Genomic DNA, 17,788 nt, shown 5'->3' with positions numbered 1-17,788 from the left:
CGCTGAGTCCAAGTTGGGGCTTGATCTCATGACACTGAGGTCACCATCTGAGCCAAAACTGAGAGTCAGACCCTTAACTGACTGAGCCACCCAGGTGTCCCTTTTGTTCTTTTTTTTTTCCTTTAAGATTTTTATTTATTTATTTTGGGAGAGAGAAACAGAGAGAAAGAAGTTTATTTAATTTTACAGTAATCTCTACACCAAGTGTGGGGCTCCAGCTGAGAACACCAAGATCAAGTCATGTGCTCTTCCAACTGAACCAGCCAGATGTCCCTAGGTGTATTTTTTTTTTAATTTAACTTATGTGGATCTAATTTAAAATTGATTAACTCTAGTAAGCTATCTCCTTAGTGCCTCTTCCATGCTTTAGTTTTGTGTAAATAATTTGCATATTGAGTTAATTCATGTTTATAATAATTGTTTTTTTCAATTAAACTTATTTCTACATAGTTCTCCACAACTTTGCCACTGAAACTTGGATATTTCCAGGGGCACCTGGGTGGCTTAGTGGGTTAAGCCTCTGCCTTCGGCTCAGGTCATGATCTCAGGGTCCTGGGATCGAGTCCCGCATGGGGCTCTCTGCTCAGCGGAGAACCTGCTTCCTCCTCTATCTCTCTCTCTGCCTGCCTCTCTGCCTACTTGTGATCTCTCTCTGTGAAATAAATAAAAAATCTTAAAAAAAAAAAAACAAAAAAAAAAACTTGGATATTTCCAGCCTGACTGGGCTTCAGTTTCTCCTTCTATAAAATTAGGCAGTTGGGCTATTATTTCATGGCCAAAATTTTTCCAGCTCTAATATTCTGTGACAATTGAATATTTATTACCTACAGGCAAATAATGGAGTAAATGACAAAAGAGTCTTCTTTGGAGAACAAGTTTACTTCAAAACATGGATGCTACTCAATGGGCCATAACTTTTCTGTTGTTCATGAGTCAGCATGAAAACTACCTCCAGAGAAGGCTAAGTAGGTCAGATTTATCTAAGAAGACAGCTGTGTAATTCCATATCCCTCTCCAGCCCCATGGCACTGTAGATACATACTGCTGGCTTTTTGAACAACAGTCAAAGAGCATTACCCACTTTGTAAAGTACACAAGACCACAACCTGAAAATGAAGCTGGCCTTCAAAAAATTTCAGGAGAACAAAATAAAGCTCTTTTTATATATGGTCCACAGCAATTTTCCTCTATCTTTAAGGTATTTTCATTGATTCTGTGATACTGGTTAGTGTGGGCAAGACTTTAAATAAAAAAAAACAAGATAGTTTAAAAATCAGTCAAAAAGAAAAAAAAATAGTAAAAAAAGTTTTGTACCATGACTGCTTATTAAACCTGTTTCATAAAACCTGTTAGGTCATCAGTGTTTGCTTGCTTTCCTTTCTAAGTCCTAAGAGGACTTAAAAATACATATTGTAAATAAATAGGCCAATGAGAGAACTTTCATTTAAAAACAAACTTGGAAGGTGCAGTTACTGTCTACTTTGGCTATGCAAATTTTTTTTTTTTTTTTTTTTTTTTTGGTCAGAAGAGGACCCCTTAACACAGTGGGAAAACCTTCAGAGCTCAAGGGGCAAATACAAACCTAAGAAGTAAAATGAAGAAAAAAAAGGACACATTAGAATGGGATTGAAGATCCTTGCCACAGAAAGGAAGATGCCAGCAGGAACACATGGAAAAGGCAGGGAACAGAGTGAACATTGGAGGTGTTGAAGTTGGATAATGCAAAGTGACTTTTTCCTTGGGAGAGAGAGGACCCATAATTGATTTAGTCCTTCTTTGGCATCTGTCCTGCTCTTCGACCACTGCTTTCCCATTGTCTGGACTGTAAGGCACCAGAAACAATTAGAGAATCAGTGTAAGCACACAGGTGTGCCCCAGCCACTTCCCCGCTTTCTTCTACACTGCTCATATTCTCTACATTTCATACAAACCACTCTGGAAGCAGCAATCTAGTTAAAAAAATCTTAAGACTGCAAATACTTCCAGGTTATGCAAAGCGATTGCTGAATAAACCTTTGTGATTCCGTTTGCAAAGGCATGATCTTAAAACTTAAAAGAGATCTCAGACATTAGGCATACTTTTGGTTATAGGCATCAAAATACTGCGGCTAGAAAATCCATTCTCAAGGGTTCCGTGTTTCAACCAGTAAATATTAGAAACAGGCAACTGACCATGTCCTCGATCTCAACCGTGTTTCAGAAGAGGCTAGCTGAATTTTACAATATGAATCTTCCGGGGAGTATCTGCAGGGTCTTTGAAACTATCAGTGCCCTAGGAAGAGGCTTCCCCACCTGTCACAACCTGGACCGTCTCCACGGAGGCTGCCGGCCACACCACCGCCACGCCTCGCTGAGGTCAGCCTCTCGGAGGCTGCCGGGCACACCACCGCCACGCCTCGCTGAGGTCAGCCTCTCGAGTCTTGGGAGAGCTCTTTTTATTCTAAATTACAGACTTTGCAGCCACCGGATATCCTCGCTGCATAACTGGCAGTAGCCATGTGGCTGCACTAGCGTTTCCTGACAACCACTGCATTATCTCCACTAATATCCTGTCTGAGGCCTCTGGCCGGGCGACTCCCCGCTCCCACGGTCCAGAGCTACCCTCTCGCTCGTGGATAATAACCCGACTGTGCCCGCGTGCCCAAACAAAGAGGAAACCACCCGAAAGTTCCTCAGATCGCACTTGGCGACAGTGGCCTGCTAGTGCCTCTCGACAGTTCTTCAGAGACCCCGGCACGGCCGCAGACAGGGCCCGAGGACCGCCGATCTGGGAAGGACGCTGCCGCTTGCTGACGGGCGGGCCCGCAGCCGTGGGGTCCGCGCCCGGGCGGGGCGTCCTGGGCCGCCGCGTTCGCATTGTCCACGTCCCTCCGCGCCCCGCCGCGTTCCGTCCCTCCCTATCTGTGGCGCACACGCGCGCAGAGCAAGCGGCGCGCGCGGGGCCAGAGCAGCAGCGGCGGCAGCGGCGGCGGCGGCGGCGGCGGGGGCGGGGCGGGGGCGGCGCGGGGCGGGGCGGCGCGGGGGCGGGCCCGGGGCGAGGCAGCCCCGGCGCCAGCGAGCGAGCGGCGAGTGCGGCGAGCACCCGAGAGGAGCGCGAGCACCAGCATGGCGGGGCTCCGACGCCCGCAGCCGGGCTGCTACTGCCGCACCGCCGCGGCCGTGAACCTCCTGCTGGGCGTCTTCCAGGTCCTCCTGCCCTGCTGTCGTCCGGGAGGGGCTCAGGGACAAGGTCAGCCTTGCGCCGCCTGTGCTCGCTCGCCTCTCCACCCCGCCCCCCCTTCTCTTTCTTTTAGGGAACTGCTGAAATCTATAAGAGGGCGAGGGGAGGAAGGGGAAAGGGGCAGGAGGAGGAAGGAAAGCGGTTGCAATTCTCGGCTGATAACATTTTCTGACCGCAGCATCCTCTCCCGCGCCCCCTGCCCCCAGACAAACAGAAAGCTGGGCAGTCGCGGAGCCTGGGGACAGCGGCGCGGACCGCTAGCCGCACGCGCCCCGGAGTCTTTGTGCGCGGGCCCCGGGCGCCCCGGGCGCAGCCCCCGCTTTGTGTGGCGCGCGCTGGGGCCCCGCCGCGGCCCGGCTTCCTGCAGCTTTGTTCCACGAGCCTGACCGCCCGGGACCCATCCCGCAGACGCCCGCCCCAAATGCTGCGGGATGCGGAGCGCCGAGTGACCGGCGAGGCGGCTTCCCCGTCTCCGTATCCCCAGTACGAGAACCCCCGACCTTGCACGCTCCCCGCGACAGGGGGGCCGCCAACTTGCACCCGTTCATTGTGCTCTTGTCCCCGGCTGGCTCCTCCGGGGGCCGGCGCTTTAAGGAGAGGGTGACTTGTTTTGGTGAGGCGGGTGCTTGGGGGCACGGCAGGGAAACAGGAAGCGTTTCTTTTCCTTGCATTAAAACGCGCTGTATTTTTTTTGGTTGTTCGTGCAGCGATTGAGCCCTTGCCCAACGTGGTGGAGCTGTGGCAGGCAGAAGAAGGGGAACTCCTACTGCCCACTCAGGTGAGGACGGCCAGGTGACAGGGCGGGTGTGGGTGTGCGAGGGAGGAGCAGCCGCGAGGGAGGCCGTGGGCCCCCCAGCGGCACCCGCGCTCGGGCCGCTTTGCAAGGCAAATAAACGGTCGGGCCCAGCCTGAACACCTGGCAACGGTGGCCTTCCCAGCCTCCTCCCGCGCCATGTGACAGGGCGTGAGTCACGCCCGCCCCAAGTTCAGGAGGTGGGAGCCCTGGCCACCTCAGCAGGGGAAGGGCGGGCCTTAGGGCGGGCTGGGGGCCTGGGTGCGCGAGGGGCGTGTGCCCTGTTCCTTAAGTGAGCCAGAGCCCTGTGCCTCAGGACAACAAGGAAGACTGGTTGCAGAAGTGTTAGTGAGTGGCACTTGCCATTCTCGTGAAGTAGCTTTGCAGTGAAGATGGGACTTTAAAAGGTTGTAGTCTTGGATTTTTTCCAAGTGCCTTTAATTCGTGTTAGAAACACCCTCTTAACAACTTGAATTTCAGGTTTTGGGGGTTCTCCCCTCATATGATACAATGATTGCATGTGGAAAAATAATTACTAGCATTTCACTGAGAATCCGTGGCATCATACAGGGTTTATTTAGGGCTGCGGTAGATACAGTTCTGCAAGGCGTTGTGTTAAGGTTTAACGTCTAACGTTTGACTGCAAATGTGCACATTAAAATATAATATTGTCAACTGCTTTTCAGCAGTGACAGTAGTGACCCCTGAATACTCTTTTTTTGGAGAGGGGAGGGTTGAATTATAAGGGAATATTCAGCTTATGTGGGGTAATTTTTAAGATGTTCATTACTTCCCACATTGGTGACAGCACTTAATTCTATGTTGTCTCTTGCGGCTCTTTGGAAAAACAGGATGTTTAGCTGTAAGTCCACGGCTGTGCAGTTTTACATTTGAGTTCCTCCCTCCTATGTGAAGTATTAGAGTGCTGGTTTTGAGATATTCAGAATATTCACTTTAACCAGGACTAATGAATAACAGCTTCAAGGCGGAGAGGTGATTTTTAGAGGAAAATTTTCCTGGACCTTCCCTGAAGGCCAGCATGCTGAATGAGACCAGTCCTTTGAGAAAAAAACCTCATCGGGATGGAGAGCAAATAGTCTGTCCTTCTCTTAAAAACTTATTCCCAAATGGATTTTTTTTTTCCTGATTATAAATAACAGATGTGTATTGTGGAAGGTTTGGAAAATGCAGAAAGATAAAAAGAACCAAATAGAAATTGTTAATGACTCTACTGAGAGATCCACATATAAAACTTGACGGTTTTACTTTTTAAAAATATAGTTATATTTGTGTGTATCGGAGTTGTTTAAAAGCAGCATCCGTGACATTCTGGGCTGGAGACTTGTGTCTTGCGGAGACTGTCCTGGGTGCAATTCTGTGTCTTGGGGGCTACGAGATGCCCAGCTGTTAAAGCATCTCCGTCTCTACCCAGTAGATGCCAGTGGCACTTTCTCCTCCCTCCCCACCCCGCCTTTTGACAGCTAAAAATGTCCCCAGACATTGCCAGATGTCCCTGGGGAGGAAAATTGCCCTGGTTGAGAAGCACTTGTGTATATCTATATGCATTTGCATTTTTTACTCAGTTTTGGTCTGTGCTCCTTACTGGTTGGTGTTGGAAGCCAACCCAGACAGAAAGGAGAGTAAATTATAGACACTCATTTGTTGTAGCATTAGTTGAAGATGTAGTCACTGTGCTCAGAGATGGGAATGTCAAGGCCTATGATGTGAATAATGATTTTATTTATAGCCTTCAGAGTTATTTTATACAATTCTTAATTTGTGGTTTTGTTTTGTTTCATGTAGAACGCAGTTTGTTTTGGTAAAAAAAAATGCACACAATTTAGAAACTGTCTTTCTGGAATACTCACTATAGAAGCATTTATAACTAAGCTATTTTAATTAGAGCTATAATGAAAGTGAAACTGATATTCAAAAATAATTTTCTAAATACTTCGCCTCTGTCTATATGTCTGTCTTTTAGAGACTGTTTTACCCTGCATGTACTTGGGTGGGGGGAGGGGATGTATATGGATCTATCTATGTAAACTGTGGGTAAACATGCATATGGATCTCTCCAAGCTGCATATATACACACGCACACGTATGTGTATAAACTGCAGAGGGTTCTGAAGAAAGTTATTTTTAGAGGATTCTCTTCAAAGTATTTTGATTTTTTTCCCCCCAAAACTCCCCTATGTGTCATGGAGTCAGCTGAAAAGAGTATTTATAGGTGTTTTTTGAATTTGAGCATTTCTGCTTAATTAATCTGTAGGTTGGGCTCCTTTCAGTCAGGAAGACTCCAAGGCAGAAGCTAAGATTTGACAGGGATAGGTGAAATGGGAGCACCAGAGAGCATGGCATTAAAAAATAGATTATTAACATTTATTACCATGAATTATTTGAACAGTTGTTTATTTTGGAAATGTTTTCTGGTGATTGGGTCTTTTTTTTTTTTTTTTTTTCTTTTTCTGATGGGTCTTTAAGTGACCAAGGACTAGAAAAATGCATCATTAGTAAAACTAAATATAATAATTAAATTGTTATAACCTTCAAGACCCTCTGGATAGGCTTCCAGGTTTTGACTCCTGGTTCCATCCCTTTTCTCAGTTTCTTCATCCGGAAAATGGGGGTAATTCTCTTAAGATCAGTAGTGCTTGAAGTATCTGGAACTTAGTAAGCACTTCACGTATGTTACCTATTCTTTTGGTATATTTCTCAGCTGACTCCTAGATTTGGTTGCTGGAGGGCATGGGACAGCTTTTCTGCTTTCCAGGGCCGAGAGTTCAGTACTATCATATGTCTACAGGTGTATAGATATGTTATGTTATTTGTATTTTTTTGTTATGTGCTGTTTTATGTGGTCAGTACATAGGACGTAGGAACATAAAACACTTTATCCATGATAATAATGAGAAAGAAGGAAAAAAACGTAGTTTTATTCTTAGATATACAGAACTTTTCCTCTCTTCTGACTTTACTTATCCCATCCTTCAATACAAAGTGGTGATGGTTAGGAACCAGACAAATGTTTTCATTAGCTTATTATCAGGAAATAATGGCCTGTGTGCGAGACACTGCATTGTGTACCTGCTCAATTCACCTTCGAGGTACAAACCCTTCTGTGATCCCCTTAACCTGCTCTGACTCTCAGGCCTTTCCTGACCTTGTGTGTTGTTCCAATCAGTCCTCCGGGATGCTCTGGGATGCTCCCTCTAGCAAGCCCCACATGTATCTGTTGAATGAAAGGACAAATGCCCATTGGAGCCAGTCCTTCCAGACCTCTAATTCAGCAGTGGCACTGTTGTCATTTCTCTCTATGAATTTCTTGAGTGTCTGGATTTTTTCTTTGCCTTGCCTGTACCTTCTTGCCCTAACTGGATTCCCTGTAAGAGTTTGGGCTTCTAAGCTTGGTGGTCCTATTGTGGCCACAGTTGAGGAGAGCCAGTTATCAGTGTCTTGTCCTGTTTGTGAGGTTAATTTCAAAGGTGGCTTTCGGAATGCTTTAAGTGTTGATTTCCTACCTACCATTGTTCTTTGTTTTTGTTTTTGTTTTTGTTTTGGTGAGTGCTAGCAGCAAGAACGCAGTCTAGAATTTTTTCTTCTAATCCATTCAGACTTTGCTGAGATGAGAAGCCTCCTAACACCTCTGGTTAGATTTGGGACACTGACATTTTTGCTGAGTACAAGCAGCTGTTACCTGATACAGAATCGTATTGGTCTGGTTTGGGGTGGCTAGGCTTAGTGCTTTTCTGGCCTTGTTTGTTCATCTAGCAGACACTTAGCATGGGCCTGACCCAGTTAGGCCCCTAGGATACAATGATTATAAGTAAGAAAGTCTCTGCCTTTAAAAATCTCATGTCTTACTCCCTTAAGTCTGATGGTATAGGTAACAGAAACTGGTAGAAAGTGAGATAGGGAATAGTACATTGAATATCTGAATTCTTTATTATCTCAGGTACTGTGTTATGTAATCGCAACTTGCTCTAGTCAGTGAATCATTGACTGGTATTTGGAAATCTTTTTGTCATAGAGATTTATTTTTGGTTTAATCTACTTCCACTGTCAACATAAAAAATAATACCTAACATGAGTTGAGTATCACTGGCTTTGTTTCAGCACTTTATGCATTACTAATACTCACATTCATATACTTAAAAGTGTGAAGTGTTATGACCTGACTTTACAGATGAGGAAACTGAGGCACACAGTCATTAGAAAAATTACCCAAGGCTGAAGGAATGGGCCAGTGGTATGATTTGAATCCAGGAGGCGCTGAGCTTCAAAGCCCATGCTCTTGGCTGCTAGGTCACTGTGTGAGTTTTTGCAGTCTAAACAGTATTTTGGTGGGAAAGTTCCTGGGTCTGAGGGAGATACCTTTGTGTTTTGTTTTGAATTAGAAAAATTTGTTTTGTGAAGTTTTTAAAAATGGTCATATCCACTAGTATTTTTGAAATTTTTGTTTAAAATTTTTTTTATGGAGGCATAATTGACATATAACATTATTTTACTTTCAGGTGTGCAACATAACAGTAAGTCTAGTTACCATCTGTCACCATACATAGTTACAAAACTTTTTTTTGGCTTATGATAAAAACTTTAAAGATTTATTCTCAGTAATTTTCAAATTTGCAGTATAGTATTATTCACTGGTTGCATGCTATACATTACATCCCCAGGACTTCTGTACTTATTTTATAACTAGAAGTTTGTACCTTTTGACCAACTTCAGCCATTTTCCCCGCCACTCCCCAACCCTCTTGGCTCCCCAGCAATCACTGGTCTGTTCTCTGCATCTGTGAGCTTGGTATTTATTTTTGTTTTTTGTTTTTAAATTATTTTATTTATTTATTTATTAGAGTATGAGCGGCCAGGGGGTGGGGTGGGCAGAGGGGGAGAGAGGGAATCTTTGGCAGAGTCCATGCTAGCACGGGGCTCGATCCCATGACCTTAGATCATGACCTGAGCTGAAACCAAGGGTTGGAGACTCAACTGACTGAGCCATCCAGGAGCCCCTGTTTTTGTTCTTGTTTCTGAAATTCTGTATCTGAGAGCAACCACAGGTATTTGTCTTTCTCTGTTTGACTTATCTCACTTAGCATAATGCCCTAAGGGTCCATCCATGTTGCAAATAGATTTCATTTTCTTAATGGCTGCATAGCATTTCATTATATGTATATGTACATATATGTTTATATACCACATCGTTGTCCCTTCATCTTTCAGTGTACACTTAGGTTGTTTACGTATCTTGGCTGTTGTAAGTAATGCTGCTATGAACATGGGGTACAGATAGTTTTTTGAATCAGTGTTTTCAGTTTCTTCAGTTAAATACCCCAAAGTGGAATTATTAGATCAATTTTTAATTTTTTGAGGACCCTCCATGCTGTTTTCCAGAGTAGCCGCCGCAGTTTGCCTTCCCACCAACAGCGCATGGTTGTTAATTCTTGTCTTTTTGGAAGTAGCCATTCTAACAGGTGTGAGGTGTATATCCACTAGTATTTAAGGAACAGCTAGACTGTACTTAGCTCTGCAGACATTTACTGAGCATGTACTGTGGGCAAAGCACTGGTCTAGGGGCTGCAGATGTCATGTTGAACAAAAAAAACCCCTGCCCTAATGGAGCTCGCAGTCTGATGGAGGCATATAGATGGTAAATAAGAAGTAGAATAGATTATATGTTCTTTAGTCTGTTAGAAAGGCGTCAGTGCTGTATGGTGGCAGACCAGAGGAAGATTCAGGTGATGGGAGCTGGAGTTTTAATTTAACAAGTTGAAGTAGGTTGGTTTGAGAAGACCTAGAAAGCAGTGAGAGATTTGGAATAGCTAGTGCAAGGGCCCTGAGGCACTGCCAAGGGGGTGGGGTAGCGAAATTATAAGATTTGGCTCCCGCCCTTTGAGAGCCTGGTGGTGGTGGAGAGATAAGGCTGGTACTACCCTGAGATAACATTCAAGTGCTGAAATGTAGGAACTGAGAGGAGGGAGGAGGAACAGTGTATCTTGGGGGAGCCTATTACTGGCTTAGGGCTGGGAGGGCTGCTTAGAAGCCTGCATTAGCAGAGGTGTGAATGGGACCTCCTCTAGATCCTTACTGGAGTGACTGTTTTTAAGCTGATGCTTCAGCTGGGAGTCCAGAGCTCCTGATGAAGTGTGGCTGTAGAGATTGGGATGGGTATGTCAAGGTCATTTGACAGTTGCCAGGTTAGGAGCTTAGAGTACGTCTGTCTGACTCGTAGCAAGGGAGCGGTGGTAGGCTCTTGATATGGGATGCTGTGTCCATACCAAGTGGGTGGAAAGTCGTGACTGATGTTGCAGAAAGTTGGTCATGCGGAGACACAAGGGGTGGACTGGAGGCAGCAGCCTTAAACAGAGTGAAGAGCCCCATCTGTGCTGGTCATGGAGGCCTGGGGTACTGATGGTGTGGGCTGCTTTGCTGGCAGAAAGGATGGAGAAGAAAGCACAGGTCTATACTGTAGTTCAGTTGAGTGAGTAGGTCTTAATGGCTGGAGGTGAAGGAAGGAGAGCAGTATAAAGTGACCCTAAGTTTTGTCCATAGGTCGAGGAGTGCAATGGTATCCTTGACAGAAGGAGACCTGTTAGAACAGAAACCACTTGGCGGGGGCCCCGGATGTTGCTAAGTCAGTGTTGATCATTACTGTTTTGGGGGAAGACAAAATGTGTATGTGCTAGAGGCATTTGTGTTGTGGGGCACCTGGCGCGTGCTGGCCACAGCCTGGTGCCGGGCTTCCCAAAGCGGTAGGAGTCTTGCTTTCTGGAAAGATAGGCATTCCCTGAGCAACTACATTGATGATTGAGGAGGAGTTGGGTCCAGCGGTGGGGATTTGGGCCCCACGGTGATAAGCTTGCGTCAACATTGTGAGTGAATTGGTTAGGGAGTCTGGGCCCAGGAGAACTGGTAGTGACAGGTAGGAAGGCAGGGGGCGGAGAGTCAGTAAGTACCAAGAGCAAGAAGCTGGAGGACCAGGAAGGCTGGGTATTCCTGAACCCAGCAGTGACGAGCTTCGGGAAAGAATGGTCAAGACTGTGTCTGCCAGGCAAATACATGTAGTATTTAATTGGATCTACCCTTGTGGTTCTGTTTCTTTTCTTTTCTTTCTTTTTTTTTTTTTTTAAAGATTTTATTTATTTATTTGTCAGAAAGAGAGAGAGAGAAAGCACACAAGCAGGCAGAGAGGCAGGCAGAGGCGGAAAGAGAGGCAGGCTCCCTGCTGAGCAGAGAGCCTGATGCAGGACTCTATCTATCCCAGGACCCTGGGATCATGACCTGAGCCGAAGGCAGCGGCTTAACCCACTGAACCACCCAGGCGTCCCTGTGGTTCTGTTTCAAGTGACTTTTCTTTTTACCCTCCTGGTATATGTCAAGTGGTCAGATTTTGGCCTGGTAAGTGTGGGAGAGGATTTTGGAAATGTTTTTGAGTGTGATGTTTATGCCATTTATAAAATTGATTAGCCTTTTTATGTTGATGTCAAAATATGTCAGGTATCCATGTAGGGGATTCTGAGCTAACCAATCCATTTTCTCTCTCTCTCTCTCTCTCTCTCTCTCTATATATATATATATATTTTTTTTTTTTTTTTAAAAGATTTTCCTTATTTATTTGACAGACAGAGATCACAGTAGGAAGAGAGGCAGGCAGAGAGAGAGGGATAGGGAAGCAGGCTCCCCGCTGAGCAGAAAGCCCGATGCGGGGCTTGATCCCAGGACCCTGAGATCATGACCAGAGCCGAAGGCAGCGGCTTAACCCACTGAACCACCCAGGTGCCCCTCCCTTTTCTATATTATCATTAAACTTTATTTTATGCGATTCAAGTTAAATGTTTAAAAAAAGGCTCTTGGAGAGAAGAGATGTCTAACTAGTTTTGAAATTATGTTTAGGTCATGACTTTAAGCAGGGAGAAACTTTATTTACACTATCTGAGGGATTACATGGCAATTTATGGCTTTTAGGAGTATCATTCTTTCAATAATCAATAAATATTCATTAATATACCTGCTGCTATCAATATCCATAAATATTCATTGAATACCTGCTGTGTATCAGGCACTATTTTTATTTTTATTTCACTTTTAAAAAAATTTTTTCCAAGATTTTATTTCTTTATTGAGAGGGAGTGGGTAAAAGGGGAGGGACAGAGGGAGAAGGAGAGAGAGAGAACTCAAGCAGACTCCATCCTGAACATGGAGCCCGATGTGGAACTGGATCTCACTACCCTGAGATCATGACCTGAGCTGAGATCAAAGGATGGACGCTTAACTGGCTAAGCCACCCAAGTGCTCCTAGGCACTAGTTTTAGACATTCGTTACAAGTTCATCATCCATGTGAAATTTAAGGATTGTTTCTTCTGGAGATTTTTGTGTTCTTTTGAAATAACTGTTAAACCATGTTTTTTTGTTTGTTTTTATCAATAGGGTGATTCCGAAGAGCATATGGAGGAGCATTCTCAAGAACAGAGGTAAGAAAAACAACAGGAGCAAATACCTGCATTCTGAACGTTGCTGTCCACTTTGGATGCTGTCTGAAGTCTTGGTATATGTACGTTTATGTTTACATGTTTAATAGATCAGTGATATACCTTGCTCTTTGGCGTTGGGGTGTCTATGGTCTCTAATAATTAATATGTCTTTGTTTGAAAATAAGGTTGTACAGAAAACTGTTAGAAATATCTCCCCCATCCCCAATATTCAGCCTTGCATTTTCCATGGCGTACTTATGCTGCCCCCCTTTTCACAAATACCTGTTTAGCATCAGGCATAATGCTGGGTGCTGTGTGTAAAATAAGGACCCAAACCTCTGTTGATTGTAGTGGTGGAGTCAGACATTACTGTAAACAAAACAAAATGGTTGTGATTACACTATCAACAATCACATTGCCGTGGTATAGAATAATGAGGAAGGTCAGGTGGGGCCCCTCTTAGCAGGTGATATTTGAGCTGAAGGCTGTGGAGGACTAGCCATGCAGCAAGCAGCAAACAAAGGGAGAGTGGTCTGGGCAGAGGGAGTGGCAGGTGCAAAGGCCCGGAGGTGGGAGGCACTGGCAACATTCCAGAAACTTGGAGAAGGCCAGTGTAGTATGTGGGATACTAAGATAAGGTAGGACCTTAGAAACCACAGTAAGGAGGTAGGGTTTTATTTTTTTAAGGGTGGTATGATTTGTTAATGGATTTAAAGCAGGGGCTAGCAAATCTAAAGGTGTAAACTAGATTTTTAAGAGAATACTTTGGGACAGTTGGTTAAGAGTTTGCCTTCAGCTTCTTTCATGATTCCAGGATCCCTCTCCATTTGCCCCTCCCCCCTGCTCATGCTCATTCTGTCTCTCTCTGTCTCTCTCTCAAACAGATAAATAAAATTAAAAAAAAAAATACTTTGGTGGTGGAGCAGTCTCCGTCACTTGTCAGACTGGGATGTCTGGTCGCTTGGAGGTACACGGAGACTGGGCACAGGGATTTCTTTCGGAGAGTCAGCTTCTAGATCTCATTATCCATATAGTCTCCTGATACTGATCTGAGGTTACAAGTTATCCTTTTCTACCTCCTCTTTTGTAATCTCTCTTTTCCACTTTATAGGAGAAAGCCAGACTTCTTCCCAGCCCCCATCTTACTATGTGCTCCATCTTGGGCAAACAGAGGCGTGATTTGAAATACTGGCATTGGTTAGGAGAAGCGATTAACTCTGACTGGATAACAAATTCTTTTCTAATGCTGGTGGTTTTTAAACCTGTCCACAAAATTGAAGGGCACAATCAAATCAGCAATTGATAGATCATCAGAAGTTATTTTTAATGATAGATCACTGTGCTTTTTGGGTAAACAGTGAGGGAGTTTAGAGACTATAAGGACAGTAACAATTCTTCCATTCACACCCATTTATGTGAACAAGCTTTTTCAGGGCTTACATTTAAAAAAAAAGTAGACAAGAAAAATACTAGTCACATGAATCAAGGATGGGGGTAAGACACTTTCATCCATTTCTTTAAGGAATGCATTTTCAGTAAATTTGTTTCCTTATGTCTAATCACATATCAAGATTTATAGAATTTGTTGGTTTGATCAGTTGTGTACTAACGAAAATTATACTGGTAATTCAGAAGAAAAAATATTTAACACTCAAACCCAGTAGTCACAGGAAAATTTTTTTTTTTTAAAGACTTTATTTTTTTCATTTGACAGAAATCACAAGCAGGCAGAGAGGCAGGCAGAGAGAGAGAGGAAGGGAAGCAGACTCCCTGCTGAGCAGAGAGCCTGATGTGGGGTTCGATCCCAGGACCCTGGAATCATGACCTGAGCTGAAGGCAGAGGCTTTAATCCACTGAGCCGCCCAGGTGCCCCAGCACAGGAAATATTTTTAAAAGCCCAACATTTCAGGTGAAACACATAGTTTTGTTTCAGAAGTCTTTCAACATAATGATGTACATGTTAGGTTAAAATCCTTGGAGGGAGGGGCTCCTGGGTGTCTCAGTTGGTTAAGCATCTGCCTTCAGTTCAGGTCATGATCCCAGGTCCTGGGTTGGAGTCCCGCATTGGGCTCCCTACTTAGTGGGGAGCCTGCTTCTTCCTCTCCCTCTGCCTGCCGTTTCCCCTGCTTGTGCTTGCTCATTCACTCACTGTGTCTCTGACAAATAAATAAAGTATTAAAAAAAAAAAAAATCCTTGGAGGGAATATCCAGCCATACAAGAATGCCTATTGGTGTGTTTAAAAATATGGACAATGATAGGACAGTTGGCTGGCCCAGTTGATACAGCAGGCGACTCTTAATCTTGGGGTCATGATTTGGAGCCCCATGCTGGGTATAGAGATTACTTAAAAAAAAAAAGAATGATGGTAGATTTCATTGAGTAGTGTTCAGATTCCATTGCATATATATATTTTAAAATATTTTGTTTATTTATTTGACAGAGAGAGAGAGATCATAAGTAGGCAGAGAGGCAGGCAGAGAGAGAGGGGGAAGCAAGCTCCCAGCTGAGTAGAGAGCCCGATGCAGGGCTCCATTCCAGGACTCAGATCTTGACCTGAGCTGAAGGCAGAGGCTCAATCCACTGAGCCACCCAGGCACCCCATCCATTGCATATATTTTTAAAAGTGATGGTGAGTTTTATTTAGAAAGCTGTTATTTATAATATGGCAGAAATGACATTCTTTGCAGCCATTTAAATTCATAATATAAAATTTTAAATTTATAAATTTATGAGGCAGGGATAAATATATGAGGCAGAATTCAGTGTTTGTCACTGTCTTCTGTTTGAGTGTAGGGGAGGGAGCAAGGAGAGGTGAGGATTGCTGGTGGTGGTTCAGACGAGGCTGGTGGGAGTTGGGAAGTTCTAAGATGGATTTTGGGGGTGGAACAGATTCATCGGTTACTGAATCAGTGGTAGAGAAGGAGGGGAAGTGAAGTCACAGAGGGCCTCTAGAATTTGGCTTGAGCATCTGGAGGGATGAAAACTGAGATGGGAAAGGAAGTAGGGGAGGGAATCAGGAACTTTGTTTGGTTGCCTCATAGGAATGTCAAACTTGATTTGACACGTTCCTGAGGCAGTGGTACTGTGAGCCCCGAGCTAGGAAGCCCTGGGCAGCCTCTAGGGGTGGGCGTATCCAGCCTGTAGGCAGCCTGGTTGTGCGCCTTAGCCTTTGTTCTCTTCTGTAGATTGCTGTGCTCTCTTCTTTCTCATCAGTCAGAATTGGTTACTTTCCTCCGTTTTCTGTCAGACTTGAAGGTATCAGTAGATGTTATCCCCATGGGTCTTTTTACGTAGTGTCAGAGTGCTAGGGAAGGTGTGTGGGGTGGGAGAAGGGCAGTTATTCAGCACAGTGGCTTTCGAACTTTCTGACAGGGACTCACAGTAAGGGATATATTTTACATCATGCACTCCTAGCTGCCCATACACATATATCTGGATGTATGAATATGTGTGTGCATGCTTTATTTATTTATAAAAGTGCTTACCTGTACTACCTCAGTCATACTTTTTTTTTTTTTTAAAGATTTTATTTATTTATTTGACAGACAGAGATCACAAGTAGGCAGAGAGGCAAGCAGGGAGGGCTGGGGGAAGCAGGCTCCCTGCTGAGCAGAGAGGCCGATTCAGGGCTCAATCCCAGGACCCTGAGATCATGACCTGAGCCAAAGGCAGAGGCTTTAACCCACTGAGCCACCCAGGCGCCTCTGTCATACTCTTTTCTATTTCATTTTTTTATTGTAATGAAATATATATAACAGTTCCCATTTAAACCATTTTTAAACGTCAGGTCTGTGGCATCGAGCTCATCCACACAGCTGTGCAACCATTCACTACCATCCATCCACAGACCTTTTCGAGTTAATTTTATTTCATGTAAAAAGAAATGCTGGTTACCTGTACAGGAATGATTTTAAAATTTCTTAATCATGAATCCCATTTTGATCAGCCCTGATTTATATGTTTCAATCTCTCAATATTAACTATTTTGTAGTATTTTGCTCTTACATTATCGCTAGTTGCTTTCCTTTTAACTTGGCTTCCAAGCCTCTTCCTCTGTTTCTTCTGGCTTTTTTTCCCTCCCTCCCTCCCACCTTGGGATTTGTTCCTCATGTGTAAAGACTAGATCATGACATGGGTTGGATAGTACTGTTAGAGAATTTTCTTTGTGTCTGTTTCCTGAAGATGTAGGTTCTGGAGCTCTTTCCAGGAATTCTCTCTGTAAGTGTAATGTCCTGTGATAGGTAAATGAATCACCTAAGTACTTAGTATTCATTTACCTTTACTGCACTGTTGAGAAATTTTTTAAATGAAAATTTTAATACCTCCAAAGCTCATATAATGCCTTGCTATAGTTAAAGTAAAACTTCTGTTTTAGAATATATTTAGATTTATAGAGAAGCTGTGAAGATGGTACAGAGAGTTCTCATAGAGCCCTCATGCACTTTACCCAACTGCTGACATCTTCTGTTACGGTGGCACATTTGTTAGAACTAAGAAATCAACACTGGTGCGTTACCGTCAACTAAACTGCTCATTATTTGAACTTCACTTGTTTTTCCCTGATGTCATTTTTCTGTCCAGGATCCCATCCAGGATGCCGCATTACTTTTAGTTGTCATGTCTCCTTAAGACCTCTTGGTTGTGACAGTTTGTAGTATTTTCCTTGTTTTTGAAACCTTGCCTGTTTTGAGGAGTACCACCTCAGCTCTTTTGTAAATGTCCCTCTGTTTGGGGTTGCCTGATGTTCTGTCTCCTGGTTAGATTGGGGGTATGTGTTTCGGGGAGGAAGAACACAGCTATAAATTGATATTGTCATTACATATCAAGGATATCCCCTGTCAACATGGCTTATTGCTTTGATATTGACCTTAATCACCTGGCTTTTTCATCTCTTCTAGTGCTACACTCTTTGGAGCCAAGTCATTGAATGGAGTTAAACTCCACCTACAGAAATTATTTGGAGTTCTTCTCTGTGGGAGACATGTTTATTTTCCCTCATTTATTCATTCAGTCATTTATTTATATCAGTATGGACATACTTATTTTACTTATTTTACGCTTTGGATTATAATCTGATATTAACTTTGCCCTGCTAGCTTAATGTCCTGCCTAAATCTTATTGTGAAGTTATTACTGCCTCTTTACACATGGTTTTAAACATTTTTGTGATTTTTGGTTTTAATTATTACCCCACATGCTAACTCTCAGTTGGTAAATAAGACTCGAAGTCAGTAGAGGCAATGCTCGGGAATTCTGCACCACAAATGCCTCGTCTCGAGAGGCACCATCTAGAGGACCACAC

The 17,788-nt window shown here is 44.0% G+C and overlaps 1 protein-coding gene across 2 annotated transcripts in view; it reads left to right on the top strand.

Moving 5' to 3' along the window:
* The first annotated feature begins 3,049 nt into the window (after positions 1-3,049).
* Positions 3,050-17,788, top strand: part of TMEM131L (transmembrane 131 like) — a 157,485-nt gene continuing 142,746 nt past the window's right edge. For both annotated transcript variants that reach the window (XM_047717860.1, XM_047717859.1), the window contains exons 1-3: positions 3,050-3,229; positions 3,928-3,998; positions 12,442-12,485. In XM_047717860.1, coding sequence (XP_047573816.1) covers positions 3,106-3,229; positions 3,928-3,998; positions 12,442-12,485 — 239 coding nt within the window. In that variant the 5' untranslated portion in view covers positions 3,050-3,105. The remainder of the gene's footprint in view (positions 3,230-3,927; positions 3,999-12,441; positions 12,486-17,788) is intronic.

The sequence above is a fragment of the Lutra lutra genome, chromosome 2 (genome assembly GCF_902655055.1).
Source record: "Lutra lutra chromosome 2, mLutLut1.2, whole genome shotgun sequence".
NCBI lineage: Eukaryota > Metazoa > Chordata > Mammalia > Carnivora > Mustelidae > Lutra > Lutra lutra.
This window is presented reverse-complemented; position numbering and strand designations above follow the sequence as displayed.